Here is a 17,633-nt window from a genome sequence, read left to right as displayed (position 1 = left end):
TTTACCAAGAGCGCTACGCAAGATCCGCGGCTGTCAATCATCGCCACGTATGACGTCAAATCCCGTTTTTTAACCTCAAATAACTTATTTAAAACAAACTTCACAGAAAAATGAGCACTTGAAAACCATGTAGGGTGATAATATCTAATGATCACAGCAGAGTTTAGGTCTGGAAAAAAATTATGTGACGAGTATTTTAACTTAACAGTTTGACCCAAGTCCCGTCTGTTATCATTGAGGAGGCGGGGTTTAAGACCTATACTGCAGCCAGTCAGTAGGGGGCGATCTAAAAAAAAAAGCTTCACTCCACAAGGGACCTTGTCCCGTCCATTATTTTTACAGTCTATGTCCTGAACACACTCACACACACACATACACACACACTCCTGAACACACTCACACACACTCCTGAACATACTCACACTCACACACACCTGAACACACTCTCTCTCTCAAACACACACACTCCTGAACACACTCACACATACACTCACACACACTCACACTCCTGAACACACTCACACACTAACACACACACACAAACACACACCCACTCACACTCTCACACACACATACACACAAACACACACTCACACTCCTGAACACACTCTCACACACACACACTCACTCCTGAACACACTCACACACACACACACAAACACACTCACTCCTGAACACACTCACACACATACACACACAGGTTATTGTGTCATTAGGTCATGATAACTCTCTGATTTCTGAATTATTAAGAGTGCAGGAAAGGAGCCACAGGTCAGAATCAAATCCAGGTCACACCCTTTGAAGGGAAGTAGTCTGGAGTAGTGCATCTCGAGTGGCAGGTCGGTCGGAACCCAAAAGTGGGTCGCGGAGCTGCGTTCAGTGGGTCAGTGTGTCTTTTTTGTGTGAACGTTTTTAAATGTGTTGGCCTCGTCCAGTTTTTTTTTGCTTTGGTCCAAACTGCTAAACTTTTACTAAATAAATCTGACAGAAAAATTTAGACACTTTATAAGTCACACTTTCTCATGGAGTCGGTGGAGGATCCTCAGGTTCAAACCAGTCCAGAACCAGGTCTGGCCCCGAGCAGACAAGTTCACACACACTGAGCACAGCCTTCAAAGAAATACTGTCAATCTTTATTTGATGCTGCAGCATGCGTACAGATCAGCTGTTTTTTGAGACACTTTCACATATGTGTTTGGTCATCAAGGACAATCTGATCAACCCTTCATTGTTTTCATCCACAAGCATCTTATTGCGCTCTTCTTCACAGAGTGACATTCATGTTGTCACATCGAGGTGGAAACTACTGTGCTCCAAACTAAGAGGCTCAAATCTGACGACAAAATAAGAAAAGCAAAATTAAATATCTAATGAGAAACATGACTATGATCGCTAGGTGTTGGAAAAACAACATAATTGAAAACAAACTATATTTACATGGTTTTCATTCAGCACAGCAGAAACAAACGCTGGCAGGTCTGGTGCAAAAAAAAAAAAAAAAACTTATTTGGGTTTGTAAAAAGCAGTCCTCTATGAATTTAATTGAAAAGTCATGACCTAAAATATTCAAGCTTTATTCATGCGGCAGTGATGGAACAACTAACCCAGAGAGGATGAGCTGCAGGAGGGAGAACCAAAGTTTAGTCAGGCCGCTCGTTCAGAACGGATTGAAACGTCATTGTTGCAATCCTGTTTTGTCTTTTGAAAAGTCATGAAGTCACACTCATAATAAACATGCACTGTCACGGGGGGGGGGGGGGGCTGGACAGTGAGTGAACCTGAGGTAGCAAAGCCAAATCAAACACACTTTGGAATCCATAATAGAAGAAAATAAAACACACAGTGCATCTAAGTCCTTTGTACACTCTCAATTCCAAAACTAGATTTCTATAAACACATTTTACACGAGGAAATCCTGGAGACAGTCTGTAATCCGTCACGTCACCATGGATACACACAAGCACACCACCGGAGCAGGAAGACGTTCAGACACGGCCGAGCTCGTGTCGGAACGTCGGGAAGCTAAGAGTGAAAGTGAGCAGAAGTGATGCACGCTGGGAGTTTTCCTGCGGTATAAAAACAAAGAGTATATACACAAATATACATCCCAACAAGACGCCCCCAGCAGAGGAGCTTTTCTTTTCCTCGCCCATTTTGTAAACTTTTACAACAATATTTTGAAGTTATTTTTAGATTTTAAAAAAAAAGAAGGCATTTCTTCAAACAGTCCATTAAACCAATGAGTGTCTTTTTTTTTTCTTTTCCTGAAAATATTCTGCAGTGCCTTCAAGTCCACAGAGGAGATCTTTTTTAAAACTCTTTGTAAAAAATAAAATCTAAAATACAAATCAGTCAGTCGATGTTCGGTTGTTTGGTTCGTTGGTGAGCAGTCACAAGAGGGGCCTGAGCTCAGGAGAGTCCGTCGCTTTCTTAGTAGACGCCGGGAATGATCCGGTAGCGGACCGTCCGGCAGTACTCGTCCCACGCCGAGCCGTACTTCCTCCTGCACTGGGTCATGTCGCGGGAGTCTCGGTGCACGAGCAGGATGAGGAAGTAGATCATGTAGTACCATGGGAGGAGGTGGCTGAAGCCTGGAGCACACAGACACAAAGATTACAGCATGTTCATGTTGTCTCCTCTCATCTTTAAAGACAACTGGTTACCGTCACATCCCGATTATAGGACGCGCTTGTAAAACCTAATTTTTAATTCAGACAGTGGGCTGTGTCCCGTGCAGCGTCGTCCATCACACACTGAACGCTACAGGACTTAACTCAAGCTCCCTGCCACTCCATGAGTATTACATCCATCCACTCTTCAGAGAGAGATTTTGTTCTGAGTGAGCGGCTTTGTCACATCGGACTGTAAAGTGCAGAGCATGATTCTCTCTGCTAAAAAGAGAGAATCATGCGCTGTGTTTTTAAAGGCCTCACAGAGAGAAGAGTTTAATAGGTGGTCCTGTGTGATGACTTCTATGGTGTTCAGTGGAGTTTAAACTGCTGCTCCCTCCAGCTCTCGTTATGAAGTACAGAGCGTTAGCTTGTGAGCTCTCTGCTCGACTCCGCTGCTCCCTCTAACTTAATGTCAGACTTTTCATTTAAAAGAGCGCTCAACTATATACTGTGTAAAAGCACGATGAAAAGAGGGGAACTAGTCGCAGTCAGCACACTTTGAGGGGGAGGATTATACGGCGCTAACATTTATACTGAGGGAGCATCTGATCGTCTGTAATGTGACTCACCACAGGGCAGCGACCAGGCCAGAGCCATGAGGAGGTCTCCCAGGTAGTTGGGGTGGCGGACCACAGCCCACCAGCCAGACACCAGCAGACTCTTCCCTGTGGCTGTGGGGATGGTGTTCAGATCTGGACAGACAAACACAGGTCAAACTGAGGTCACTGAACAGCAGCTTGTTCTCTTCAGGCCTTCTCTTCTCTTTGGTCAAGGACCAAGGAGCTGGGGATCGAACCCCTGACAGTCCGTTTGACTCTGAGCCACAGTCTGATGGTAGTAACAGTTTGTGGTCTGCTGTAGAAATCAGGAGGACTTACGAGACATTTTGGGGTCTGATGGGTTTCTCCTGAAGGTGTTTTTCTCAGAGTTGGATTTCCTGAAGATGTAGAAGCCGACAACTGAAACACAGAAACACACATTTAAAAGCTGAAGACGAAGAAGAAAGGCTGAGTGAGTACGAGCTCATGTTAGACGCTCCTTCAGATCCTGTGTTCCTGCCTCATCATTCCCTGCGACTTCGTCTACGTAAACTCTGTTGTTGAAGACTTGAAGGTGACTGTGTGTTAAACACCAGTGTGACCAGTACACCACGCACTGACCTGCACGTGACCTGGCTGTTTGAAACGTCCCGTGTGTTGTTGCTTTGAATCTTTCAAAAAGGGACATGGCAAAGGCGACGAGCCGGGCAGCGCCACTTTTACCACCTTTCCTCCGTCAAGAGGTCATCATGGTGCGTTTAAAGCTAACGAAGGTACACAGGTCAGAGTTCAGCAGCGTGACCGCACCGCAGGCTGAGTGCTGAACGAACGTAACGTAAGCAGTAACAGAGACACAAACCCAGCAAAAAGCAGTTTTTCTTTTGACCTCTGAGTGACCTCCAAACACATTTTTTTTATCTGGGTTGAAACCTCGTTTCTGCTCTGTAGCTCTTTCAGACTTTACCCTGCTCGTGACCTGTAAGACACGGCACCAGCAGACAAGTCCAGGTGGCGGCCATGACGCCACACCTCTCGCCTCTTTACACACTGTGGTTTATGGTGAAAGAACTATGCGCACACACAGTGTTATATAACTGAGTGCTTTGCACCTTCTTACGTTTGAGTGTGATGATAGCGGCGAGGGCGGGGGGGCTCAGGGGGTTCGGGTGGCTGACCAGGTAGTAGGCCTGCAGCGTGTAAGTAAAGGGAACCCACACCAGATCCCCAAACGCCAACATGAAGCCAAAACCATCATGCATCAAGTCCATGGTGGTGAGGATGGCCTCCTGGGGAAACAGGGAGACGGGTAGTAAGCGACTGAGTCGATGATGTCACTAAGACAACGTTTTCTCGTGATTCTCTGAGCTCACCTCGTTCCAGAGGCCGTCCACCACGTAGACAAGCTGGAAGAGGTTGACGAGGATCATTGAGTGTGACGGAGCATCCAGACGCTGCAGCTTCATCTCAGCCTGCGCCATCGCAAAGTTGATCAAACACTGAAGAACACACAGACACAATGACTGAACCAGCCACCCAAACAGCGCGTTCACTCACTTCCTGTCTGAGGTTGGAACTTAAGTTTTACACACGGCCAGTAGAGGGCAGTGTGCGGAAAGAAATGTCAGGGCCACTTTCTTTAAATCCAATATTAGAAATAAAACCATCAAATGAAATAAACATTGAGTCTGCTCACCCAGCCAATCAGACCAGGGCGCATCTCACAGAAGAACTTCAGGTCAAAGTTTTTGATGCGAGGATTGAGCTCGCGTCCTTTGAAAAAGTCATACAGCACATGTCCTGTAGGACAAAAAGAAAAGAGTATGACCAAGAGGAATCAAAATTACAACCAGTGACCAGAAACGGATAAAGCCCCCCCTCTTACCAGAGTTGCCCCCGAGGGCCAGATGCTCCGGGGCAGCATAGCGAGAGCGGACGTACAGGTAGATGCTGAGCAGGACGGAGATGAGGAAGGAGGCCACGGCCAGCTGCAGGAAGTGGCTGTGGATGTAGGTGAGGTCAACGCCCTGGTGCACGGCTGCTGCAGCCAGGGCAGAAGTCAACACGACGGCAAAGAAACCTTGGGACAGGGGAGCAGAAGGAAACGTTAGCGGGGATCACAGACATCTGTCGACTTGACAGCGGTGAGAGCGGCAGACAGAGAGCTCACCATTGGTTCTGTACTTCAGCCGTTCTCCCGTCCTGAGAGGAACCCCCTCACTCAGCTGCATAGGGGAAACAGAAGACACTGGAATTAGACCATAGGAGGGAGCTTATACTTCTGTTTGCCGTTCACAGTAACAGTACGAAGGCCCCCCTCTCAAACACGCCAGTGACGCCCTCCCTGAAGTCAGGAGGAGACGCGAGACTGAGCGTGCTCTAAGGTTTCCGTCTCTGCTGAAGACACCTCATTTCCCTCTCAAAATAAGTTGAAGTTTTAACTAAGAGGCGTGAGAGATGCATCTTTTAACCATCATGGATTTATGAGAAGTCTGTACAAACACAACCTGAAGCCGCTCTCAGAGATGCAGTAAACACTGAGTCAGTCCGTCTCTGCTCTTTAAAGTCAGAGTGACACATGCAGAATCCTGTTAATCACTCTGTGTTAATATTTCCATTCACACGAGAGCACAGCTGAAGGCTGAGCTGCTGGGGTGATAACATCAGGGTCTGCACTAGTATGCTCTTTTTAAACGCTAAACGTGTATGGATGTACAGCTCTTGTCTAGACTTCTGACGACTCAAAGCTCTTTTACTCTGCAGCCTCTACCATCAGTATGTGACCTGCAGAGTAAAGAGTCCATCAGTATTAACTCATCCATTCATACACATTCACACACTGATGGTAGAGGCTGCAGAGTAAAGAGTCCATCAGTATTAACTCATCCATTCACACACATTCACACACTGATGGTAGAGGCTGCAGAGTAAAGAGTCCATCAGTATTAACTCATCTATTCATTCACATTCACACACTGATGGTAGAGGCTGCAGAGTAAAGAGTCCATCAGTATTAACTCATCCATTCACACACTGATGGTAGAGGCTGCTGCAGAGTAAAGAGTCCATCAGTATTAACTCATCCATTCACACACATTCACACACTGATGGTAGAGGCTGCTGCAGAGTAAAGAGTCCATCAGTATTAACTCATCTATTCATACACATTCACACACTGATGGTAGAGGCTGCAGAGTAAAGAGTCCATCAGTATTAACTCATCCATTCACACACTGATGGTAGAGGCTGCTGCAGAGTAAAGAGTCCATCAGTATTAACTCATCCATTCACACACATTCACACACTGATGGTAGAGGCTGCTGCAGAGTAAAGAGTCCATCAGTATTAACTCATCTATTCATACACATTCACACACTGATGGTAGAGGCTGCAGAGTAAAGAGTCCATCAGTATTAACTCATCCATTCACACACTGATGGTAGAGGCTGCTGCAGAGTAAAGAGTCCATCAGTATTAACTCATCCATTCACACACTGATGGTAGAGGCTGCACAGTAAAGAGTCCATCAGTATTAACTCGTACACATTGGACATGTCGCTGCAGCAGATTGAACCTTTGACCTTCTGGTTGAGAGAAGACCTCCACCTAACTGAATGTAAAGATGTAACACAGCGTGTGGTTGATCCCACAGGGTGACGTTCAGGCACTAAATCAGAGGAGTTCGAACACAGATCTGAGACGTTTGGTTCTGCTTGGCCTGACAAACTGAACACTAAAGTGTTTATAAAGTTTGTGATTAAGGCACCGAGTTAGAATCTGAGTGCAGAGATTACCCAGGAGAAGAATGCAAACAGCTTACTCTTTCCTGCAGCTCATCTCATTAACTGTGACTCCTGACCATTAATCCAATCTCTGCTTCCTGCCAGAGTTCACTGAAAGTCTTGTGCTGGTTGGTGCGTCTTTCCTGCACACGAGAACATGGGAAGCTATGAAAATGAACCATCTCCACCTGTCTGCGGGTTAAAAAAACCACACTGATGATGTTTCACGCACGTTACCAGAGGAGAAATGTCTGGAACTACAACCGACTCCATTCATCTCTGTCAGCTGGTCCCTCACCTTTCCGATGGGCAGGATGTAGATCAAGGCCTGGAATAAGATCCAGAGGACAACGAATCCAAAGGCCTGGGCATCCCAGAGGCTTTGGAGGAGGGGCAGAGGAGGGGGGAAGTTGGTCAGGCTGGGGTCTTCCAGGTTCACTTGGAGTACCAGGAAGAGAACCCAGGCGGGCAGGAAGAGCAACCAGAAGTACGCTCCTATTAGAGAGAAAAGGGCAACCAGGACATGCTGTCAACTTGATCAGGCTTTGTTTACATGTAGAGCTGAACAACTACAATAAAGAGAACGATCCCTGTGTCACATGACCTCGACTCTATCAAAAACAAAGAAAAAAAGAGGCTGTGCATGGTTCACTATACTGTCGTCTAAAGACAACCTGTGGCTCTCCTCGCCATCATTCATCTACCTAGCTTCCCTCCAAAGTCGAGCGGGGTGGAGGTGGCAGCAGGCGCTGCAGCCAGCTTGGCTTCCTTCTCCTCCAGCTGCTCAGGTTTGACCTCGGCTTGTTTGGCATCTCCGTCGTCCTTCCTGCGGCGCAGATTGTAGCGGCTTTGGTTCTTCTCAGGCTCCGCCTCCACCTGAAAAAGACAGAAAAGATTAACATGTCAGAGGTCAAGGTTCAACACAGTGAGGACAATTTTGAGTAAGCTCCCATTGGGATCGTCCACAAAAGATCCTGAGGGGTTTGTCTGTGTGCAGAGGGCGCTCAGCGCTGAGAGGGGACGTATCAGCTGGGAAGTCATCTCAGAATGTCCCGAAAAACAAATGTTGCTTATTATGGTCTGTAATCTTTAATTTAAATTTATTAGAATTTTCAGCACTTGCTAAAGATAACATTTAAGACTACAGGATTAAAAACACAACATCTGTCATTACAAACTGCATGTTGGCACATGGAAATAATGAAATGTACCACAATACAGAAGGAAACATCAATAATCATATTTCTTATCTAAATGTTTCTCAGATTACTCACTTATACACTTGTTCATATTGCTGTTCAGGTCATAGAAACCATGACAGGGGTATTATACCAGTGCTTGAATGATTGAGTGAGTAAACCTGCTCACAAACACACAGAGTGTCTCTGATTCAAAGCAGTCATGTCAATGACATTAATGATCAAATATTTCCAAACGTTTTTATCCGAGTAAATTTGGTTAGACGACTTTTAATATGAGCCTGGCAGTCAGTTCTACGCGTCCTTACTGCCGTGATCCAACTCCGTCACTCACTTTTTTATGCACCATGAATGTGTGCCATTTCTGTTAGAGGGCCTGGGTGGGATATTGTTTTGGAAAGGAAAGAAATGTTTAGTAATAATGACATATTTGTCTACAGTCTAAAGAAAGCTGATGATGGAGCACAGCAGTAGAAGTGATGTCGTGCTGAAACCGTTTGTGAATGAGGGGATAGATCAGTACCGCAGAGGGAACAGTAACTAAAAGACATGCATGTTCTCGTGCGAGGACATGTGGTGTGGTATCACGTTTACTTAGTTAGAGACCGACAAATGCCTTTGGTGCCCGGGACGCCATTAGTCTGGCGCCCAGTTCTGATGATTTACAGAATGCAACGTTTCAAACAGACCTTCTGACTTCCGACACATTCACACCCTGATGGTCGACGCTGCTGTGACAAGAGACCCTAAGTGTTAACATTCAAACGCTGCTGGCGAGGCAGCGGGAGCGCTCAGGGTCGAGTGCCTTGCACGAGGACATGTTGCACACTTAAGTAAACATCAAGAAAGTGTAATCTGTAATAAGAGGAGTGATGAGAGTTAGAGATCTCTTTAGTCTCCTCTGTGTTCAGGAAGTCTCTGCACAGGCCGTCTGTGTTCATGTTCATGAACACGACTGGCATATCATCTCGTGTGAAGATCAGCTCACTAAGATCCATTCAGAGAACGACAGCTTGACTGAAAAAGATCTAAATCAAAGCAAGAGTCTAACATGAAAGAATCCTATCTAACACGCTGAACCTTCAGCAGGTCGTCATCATGAGGCTTGACTCTCTGAACATAACTTTTCCAAAGCTCAGACTGAGCTCCTTCAGAAAGCTTCTTACAGGGTCTACCTATGAGGATTACACAGTCACACTAACAGAGACTCGAGACGCCGGACCATCACAGAACACAACGGAAAGAATTCAGGCAAAACAGAGAGGTTGGACTAACATGCGAGGTCTTTTCATTCTTTGGTATAGAGCAGTCACAGAGCTGTCAGGGAAACTAAAGAGGAGGCACATGGCAGTGTACCGTGTGACTGGATCAATGAAGTCCCATCTTGTGAGGGGAGCCTCTCTCCGCTGGAAAAACACACACGGCCCCCCAACGTGCATGCATCATGACATTCCAGCAGCTCTGACTTACCTCACAGCCCATTCACCACTACAGAGAAAAGTGTGTGTGTGTGTTGTCCACGCTAAGCGTCTCTTAGTTAAGTGGAAACAGATGAAGCTCAGAGGAGAGAACTCACCTCAGTAACTTTGTTAGCCGTGTTATTCTCCTCCTCTTTCTTTTCATGCTTATTGTTGCTATTGTTCTCGGCGGCTTTTGTCTGATCCTGTCCGTCACACAATGGAGGGAGATTGATGGGAATGGAGAGAGAGACAAAAAAAAGCAACAACAAGGTGAGGAACAGGCAGAGGGAACGTGAGAGCGTTGTGGTGACAATCCAGAAAGAGAGAAAGAAACATGTGTCCCCATGAGGACAAGGTGCTGATGATCGAGGACACGCCACGCACGCCTTCCATTCTACGGTCTGAACATGTGGTCAAACAGCAAAACAGATTGCGTTTCTTTTTTCATCCTTTCATGTCCCAGCCTCTTCAAGCAATCCTCTACTCCTTCAACAAACTAAATACTGAAGTGAAGGTCATAGACAGAGTCAGTGCGTGAACCAGTAGTTCAACACCTGTACACGTATTTCTCTGCTCAAGTGGACATTGGGGACATGTGTCAAAGCCAGGTCCACGGGTCCTGCTCTGTGAGGTCATGGAGACTGTGATCACCAAGGAGAAAATGAAGGTGTTGGAGATAGACGAGGAGTTCATTAAAGGGAAAGAGAGGGACACGTCATGGCTCACTCTGAGCGTAGCGCTGTCAGCTGTGCAAACGTACCAGGGGACTGAGCCGGACTTCCACGGCGTCCTTCAGCCTTGCATCTCTGCGGGAGGACGGAGCGCTCTCTGTTATGGCTGCAGCAGCAACAGCCGCCGCCGTTCGGGAGGACGAGCGTCGCGTGGTCCTCGCCGGGGAGCGTGACCTGCTGCGGCGACGGCCTGGGGATCGAGAGCGGGAGCGAGAGCGAGGACGGGCCTGGAAACCAGCTGCATTCTGGGGGGAAAAAGGAGAAAAGTATTATTAACAATCAAACTTTTCCAAGGCTATCTTTCTGTATCATCGAGATTATAATTTTATCTGATCTGCACCCGGCCAACATTTAAAGAGTTCATATTTCAGGGTTAACAATGGTTGGTTTTCTAAAAACAACATGTCATACGGCCTTGTACAACATCTGTCCCACGTTCACGTACCTTCATGTCTTGCTCCTTGAGCTCCAGCTCGGTTCCATCCTTGTAGATGACAGTGTACAGCTGACTTTTGGCATCAAAGCCCAGCACCTTCACTTCATAATACAGGCTGCTGCCCGGCCAGCGGCCCATCACCATGTCCCCTCTCTGGTACTTCACAGACGGCATCCTTTCTAACCTGAGGAGACGAGGGGAAGAGATGAAACATGAACAAACAGACTCACAGTGAGCAGCGTTCATTCAGCTCCAAAAATGGTTACTGGCTTTTAGATGAAAGCACACATCCATGGACACTGAGGAAGGAATGAGCGAGTACAATCATCAATTTAAAGTTCAAAATAACACCTGGCATGGCTCCGCTTCAAACTGCACAGTTTGTCTGGATCAACATTAAACATTCACGTTTTACTCACGTTAACTTCTACAAACGTAAAGGCTTGTTTGGATTTTCTTCCACCGTTTAGTGCGCATCTGACCGGACACACGCTTGCAGTCTGGCACACATTTCTCTGTCAATTAGGACATGTTGGATTGAGTCAGTATGCGAGAGTGATGGCTAACGAGTTGATCATGAGAGAAAAGAACGTAAGATGAGAAAGGGTAAAGACAACAAGAAGGGGAGCAGAAACAGAAGAAGGATTGTCAGGCTTTTTTTTTTTTTTTGACAAACTAAAGTAAAACATGTTACTTTTGTTTGGACCTTTTTAATTTTTTTATATTTTGGTGGAGGCTTCAGAAAACAGGGGATGGTGGATGGATGGATACTTTATTGATCCCGAGGGAAATTAAGTGAAGTAGCTGTATTTATATGGCATCAGAAGTTTGTGTGATTGTTTCCACACAGACCCAATGTGTTAGTGCAGATGAGCCTAGCTGGACATGGTTAAGAGCAGCGGAGAATGGGATGCAATGAACAGCTTTGTAAAAGCCGCCCGTGCCTTTCAGTGCTCAAACTGAAGCACGGATCTCTACACTACAGAGGTCTCTCCACTAGCTCCTGGTCTCTAAACTTTAGAAAGACAAATACATTGTTCATCACTCAACACATGGCACAACGTAACACTCAGGATGTGACAAACTGGTCTAAAGTGCTGAGGAGGAGGACGCACAACTTCCACCTGGTTAGAATAACGTGGAAAAAACTCAGACAAAGTAAATATGAAGGGACGAAGCCATCTGTTCCGGAAGCTTATCAGCAGCAGCCGCCATGTTGGAAATGATGTCTCAGACTAACTTCAGATCTGAGGCGGGTTTAAAGCCTTCGTACACATTCCTCGTACAGTGTGTGTCCATGACGACAATAACTGATCACACCTCGTGTGGCGTTCCTGCAGGCGGCCTCAAGTGGACACTTGATGAACTGCACAGTTTGGCACTTTCACATTGGCCTCATTTTCTCATTTTCCAACATGGGAGGTTACCGCTCGGTTAAAACAGGAAGTAAAGCCAGTAACAAAATCAAGCCTCTATCAGTCATACATGCACGCTCCACTAGAGGAAACTCGGTCAGGTACATGATCCATGTTTTGAGGTGAGTGGAGCTGCAGCTATCGAATATTTTAGTAATCGAGTATTCTATCGAATATCCCGATCGATTAATCGAGTAATCGAATAAATCATACTTTTGCTTAATTAAGGTTTAACTCGTCTTGGGTCGTCCCTACAAACCTGCTTTTTTGCAGCTACCATGGTAACGCCTGCTTGTTACAGCCAACCACCTCTGCTCTACAGCTGCTGATGATGCTCACCATATTACTGACAGGGTCCATAATTCACTTTTTGATTCACTGGTCAAGGCGGCAGGTAGATGAAAAATACAGGCCAAACACGTTTTAATGGCTGAAATAACAAATAGTGTTTTGTGTAGCCTACACATCTGTTACAGTACATTTAATTGAGAAAGCATTATGTTCTGTTGAATCAATCATGTCAGATCAGGAGATTGCGAAACTTTAAATATATATTTGCTAAATTATTATTCCACAAACAAGTTCTGTCTTGGTTTAGCTTTGAAGACGACAGAGATTTAATATAATCAGCCTGTATATTATTAAAAGTGTATCTCTGTCTGCTCCTGCAGCGCGTGCATTCAGCGCGCTCACAGACTACAGAGACCATAGACGTACGTCTAGGACGTTGCTATCGTTATGTTAGCTGCAAACACGGAGAGAGTGAACGGCGAAAAGCCGACTGTTTGACCGGATCTCGCGTTCCCGACTCGGTCGTATGGATCACGGATCAACTGTGTGCTTACTAAAAGTTAGCGTGTGTGGGTGTTAGCGCTGAAGTGTCTGTGTGTCAGAGAGAGGAGCAGGTAGCTGCAGCTACATTAAACGTGTTTTATACACATAAAGTTTTGTTGACGCAAAAAGAAAGAAAAAAAAGAGAAAAACTTAACGAAGCCTCGAGGCAGCGAAAATTCCTCGATGAATTTTTGTAATCGAATTATTCAAGGAATCGTTTCAGCTCGACTGCAAGGTCACTAAAAAAGGAGACTTCACTCTGCTGAACTTCACTATCTGTGTAACGGTTCATCACACAGTTCGACTCCTCACTCGTTCCATTCTTTGATTGACCGTGGTCGGGATGTTTTTGACCGGTCCAGTTCAACAGTCTGTCAAGTCCACTTGATTTGATAACTGTAGGTTATAAACAGGAGTGACTGTTCTTATAACCAGAAGCTGGAGGTGGGCAGAGAGCGGGGTTGTTACGCTTCCTTCAGACTGACACCGAGCCACCGTGCTGATCCAGTGTCAGACCACGGCTCACTGGAGTCTACAGTCAGACAAATATTCGTCTTCATTCAGCTGGCTCATGAAGAGATCACTAAACGTCGCCATCACAACATTAAAAACATGTTCCACTGTTCCAGCGTCTGACCCATAAAGCAGGCGCTCCATATAAAGCTGTCGCTCACTGAGCTTAGGGAAGGACTGTTGGACGGGAAGCAGATAAAGTGTATCTAATTCATTCTGAAGAGGGGAATATGTTTAATATCAAAGAACCACCTCCTGCTGAAACTTAAAGTCTTCAAACACTCTTTTTACTTTGTTCCCAAATATCAAACACACAGGTACAACAATACATCATCACCTACCAACACACTGTCACAGTACACCTTTTAGAACATGTATTCATTTTCTTTTCTGGCCCCGTTTACACAGAGACGCTGTGACAGCAAAACGAAACAGTTGAATATCGGATTGGCCTTCCGTTCACACGGCGTCTGTGTTTCACAAGGGTGAAAACGCAAGCTTTTGAATTCGACCTCCAGGGTGGAACGAAACGTATACGGGGGTGTATCGCTGCCATGTGAACAAAACTGAGCGAAATCTCTGTCTGGGATGACCTCACCACACCTCCCCCCATACATTTGGACATGCGCAGTAGTCGAGAACAAACAAACAACAATGGCGGCGGATTTGCTTGTGCTATGTGCTTCAGCAGCTATTCTTGTTGTATAGTCTCTTATGACAGAACCTTGATATGATACATCGTGTGTGTCGCCGCAGAAAGAGCATCGAACACTTGCGGCAAATAGTTCAACCTTTACCCAAGCACAGGGCGACCATACGCAGCGTTTAGGTAAGACTTGGGAGAACTAGCCGCTAAAGAGGATGTTGTGGAGGAAGTGGTTGTACTGGTGAGTGTCGCGTTGTAAAGTTCCACTGCCCACTACTGGCCAGGCGTGAGAACTACATCGTTTTCACTCAGGCAAGATCTGCCGTGTAGACGGTCTGTACTTTGAATCTGGAGTGCGGTCGTTTCGATGCGTTTCTGTCACAGCATCTCCATGTAAACGGGGCCTCAGCAGGTTAAAACATGTTTCCGTCTGTTTTCTTTTGGCCTGTCAGACTCTCAGGACATCAACTTTGGTGTCTGATGACACTGAATTCATTTTTGGGTTCAATCTCCAAACATTCAGTGAGACTTGACTTCAGCAACTTTCAAATGGCAGGAGAAAAAAAGCCCACACACCCTACTGTAGAGTGCATGAGCCCACACAAAGAGGTAAGCCAGGCAAGGTCAGCATTATGGTCCATCAGAGACCAGGGAGGCTCAGTGTCTAGAAAGCGGCACACTAACTGCAGAACTGCTGACAGGTCTGTCCCTGCCAGGTTTTCCCAAAGCCGCCTGTCCAATCGAGGGGATCCAGTGATGTCACAGACCACCAGGCAAGGACTTTATGAAACTGGGAGTCCACTCGTTTTTATTAAGACAGGTGGACTCGTCATTTTCTTTAATGTTAGAAAAAGTAACGCCTTCAAGAGCTGCAGCGATGTATCAAATTTGTTCTGTCAGTTTAAAACAAAGAAACATGTCGGAAAACTGGAAAGGAAATGTTTGACACTATTGTTACATGATGCAGAGTTTAGGATGTACATGACACCTAGCAGAAGCGTTTGTCTTGTTATGTAATCACAGCAGTAAACATCATTGATCTATCTTTTTCTATCTGTAGAGGAAATCGACGTGTGCCTACATCGATACGACTCAATCCTTTGACTGTAAACTAACAAACAGGAGCGTGATGGAGCCGAGGCTTTGTCTGGAGAGTTTGCAGTAAAACAGCATTAACTAAGTTATATACAGTATGTAATACACTGTTACTGGTCTTCAACGTTCACTGTGTGTCGATTCTAATGACAGCCTCCTGTCAGCACACAGGTGTGTTTATATTCCAGGTGTTACCACTTTGTAATAAACAGCAGGGAGCGTTGAAAGCCTGCTCTGATGAGAATTAGAGCGTGAGGAGCATGAAAAGGATAACAAATATTATAAACTCTCAAGTAGAGAGTGGACAGAGCCGGTCTGAAATCAGGCCTGATACTGACGTGATTTATAGATCTTTGTCATCGATCCAGAACCATGTTCAGGCACTTTAAATGCTCACAGCTCGCACAGTCTCCGAAGAGCTCACAGATCGTCTCCATGACAACGTTTTGACACTTCAGTTTAAAGGATTGACTTTGAAAACTTGACAGGTGTCGCTGCTTTATTGATCCCTCGGGATCATCTATCTATCTGCTTCCTGTTTTTATATGAAGTCAGCTCACTGTTCAGACAGATTTCTTTGGAATCATTTTAAATTTGACCAGTGTTTATTTATCGCACTTTTAGTAAGAAATACAACACTTAGTTTACTAGTATACACACACACCTTACCATACACTATACAAGTCACTTAAAGTCGATCTGTGCTTCATCAAAGTCTCATAAATTCACACTAACTCCGCTGATATAAAGACTACAACGACCCTTTTACAAGCTTGTTCACAAGGATTACTGCCAACAGGAGAGTCAAATCATACTCAGTCTATTCCTGATCCACTAGTGAAGGATGTAATCCTGTAAAAGGCTAAAATAAGAGACACAGACCCAAAGTTGCTCTCCTGGTTCTCCTGCAGAGGATCATGCGGACAGATGTGAGCCTGCTGAGTGTTTCCCATCGTGCTCAGGTCGGCCGATCACAGGATGTGTGGACTGTAACGTGGGTGGGGTTTTAAATACACACCACCGGGTTGGAAAAACTTTGTCTCGCTCCACCTGCAATGAAGCCCTCAAGAGTTTCTCTTCAATGCTGAGTGGACTGCTTCTGTGTGTAGACAGGTCTGCATGTTTTCAGCTGACTCAATGAGGACACCAGCTTTAATCCCTGCAGTGATGCTCCCTCAAATATCAACTTCATGTCATTTAAAGTCGAAACATCCGCTATCCTCACACGCCTGTTTTTCAACTTTCAGGTCCAACACGTGAAGATATGCAGCTATAACATGAGTGTATTCTTTTTTATATCGAACAGTGTTAAAGTAATTCATGCCATGACCTATTTGTAATGTAAGGGGAGCAGTTTCTTTCACAACACCTAGCGTTAGCTTCGTTAGCTTAAAGATTACCCGCGCCGTCGCGTTTACAAACAAGCGAAAGGAGGGAAAACGTCACGCATTCAAACCCGTTAATACCGAAACCAGAAGCTTCGCTAACCATTTAGCACGTCAACATGTACACATAATGTCTATGCAGCTTCATTCAGTCTTATTATCCAGAGGTAAAACCTTAAATAAAAAAGCTGCATGTTTAACTGAAAAGCAGCGCGAGCGCCTGTAACCGCAGCAACCTGGTCGCTAAACGGGCGCCGTCTAATTTCTGCCCTTCTATTCCAGCGGTCCGTTAATCTGGCTCTCCGTAAACCTGCACGTCGTTTAAAGCAGAGCAAAAGCTCCAAGTCGAAGTTACCTAACACCTTTTATTAAATCATACGTATTAAAGAGAAACACTACCACAACAAAGACACATTTTAAACAGTAACTCGTACTTAAATAAGTTGAGACACCAGGAAGTAGTCGGTGACATCGACCCCGCCGCAGCCTGTCTGTTTCTCAACAAAGACAAACCTAAAGCGGCTCGCTATTCTGCGTCAGAAACGTGAGTGTGGTGTATTCACTTACCTTGACTTTACGCGAATAATCCCAGTAATTAAAAGAGATGAACACGATATTCTTTAAAACACGAGGGATTAATTTATTAAGCGGTAATATTTTAAAAAGCGGACACAGCTAACGTTTGACGTACTGCTCGCTCCCTCCCTCTCTGGGCGAAACCACCAGTGACAAGAAAGGCGCGAAGGCTGCTGATTGGCTCGCTCGACGTTCATTTCAAAAAGCTCCGCGATTTCATTGGCTACAACTGGGTTTTAAATCAGTTGTGATTGGCTGTGAGGGAGTGACGTCTACTTTGTTTACTGGCGTCAAATTACCATCGGTCAAACGGTGTAAATGTCAAAACCAGGGAAACATTTGTCAATCTGTTA

At 45.5% G+C, this 17,633-nt stretch overlaps 1 protein-coding gene across 1 annotated transcript; it reads right to left on the bottom strand.

Moving 5' to 3' along the window:
• Positions 1–1,111: 1,111 nt before the first annotated feature.
• Positions 1,112–17,469, bottom strand: lbr (lamin B receptor). The gene is made up of 14 exons (XM_079339468.1): positions 17,272–17,469; positions 10,826–11,000; positions 10,410–10,625; positions 9,766–9,852; positions 7,695–7,866; positions 7,289–7,485; positions 5,379–5,433; positions 5,094–5,288; positions 4,905–5,008; positions 4,582–4,707; positions 4,329–4,497; positions 3,551–3,631; positions 3,242–3,364; positions 1,112–2,591 (listed from the first exon to the last, which is right to left on the bottom strand). The coding sequence occupies exons 2-14, from the start codon at positions 10,988–10,990 to the stop codon at positions 2,431–2,433; spliced, it is 1,851 nt and encodes a 616-aa protein (XP_079195594.1). The 5' UTR covers positions 10,991–11,000; positions 17,272–17,469; the 3' UTR covers positions 1,112–2,430.
• Between the last annotated feature and the right edge of the window lie 164 nt (positions 17,470–17,633).

Source organism: Symphodus melops, assembly GCF_947650265.1.
Source record: "Symphodus melops genome assembly, chromosome: 1".
In the NCBI taxonomy this organism is placed as follows: Eukaryota; Metazoa; Chordata; class Actinopteri; order Labriformes; family Labridae; genus Symphodus; species Symphodus melops.
This window is presented reverse-complemented; position numbering and strand designations above follow the sequence as displayed.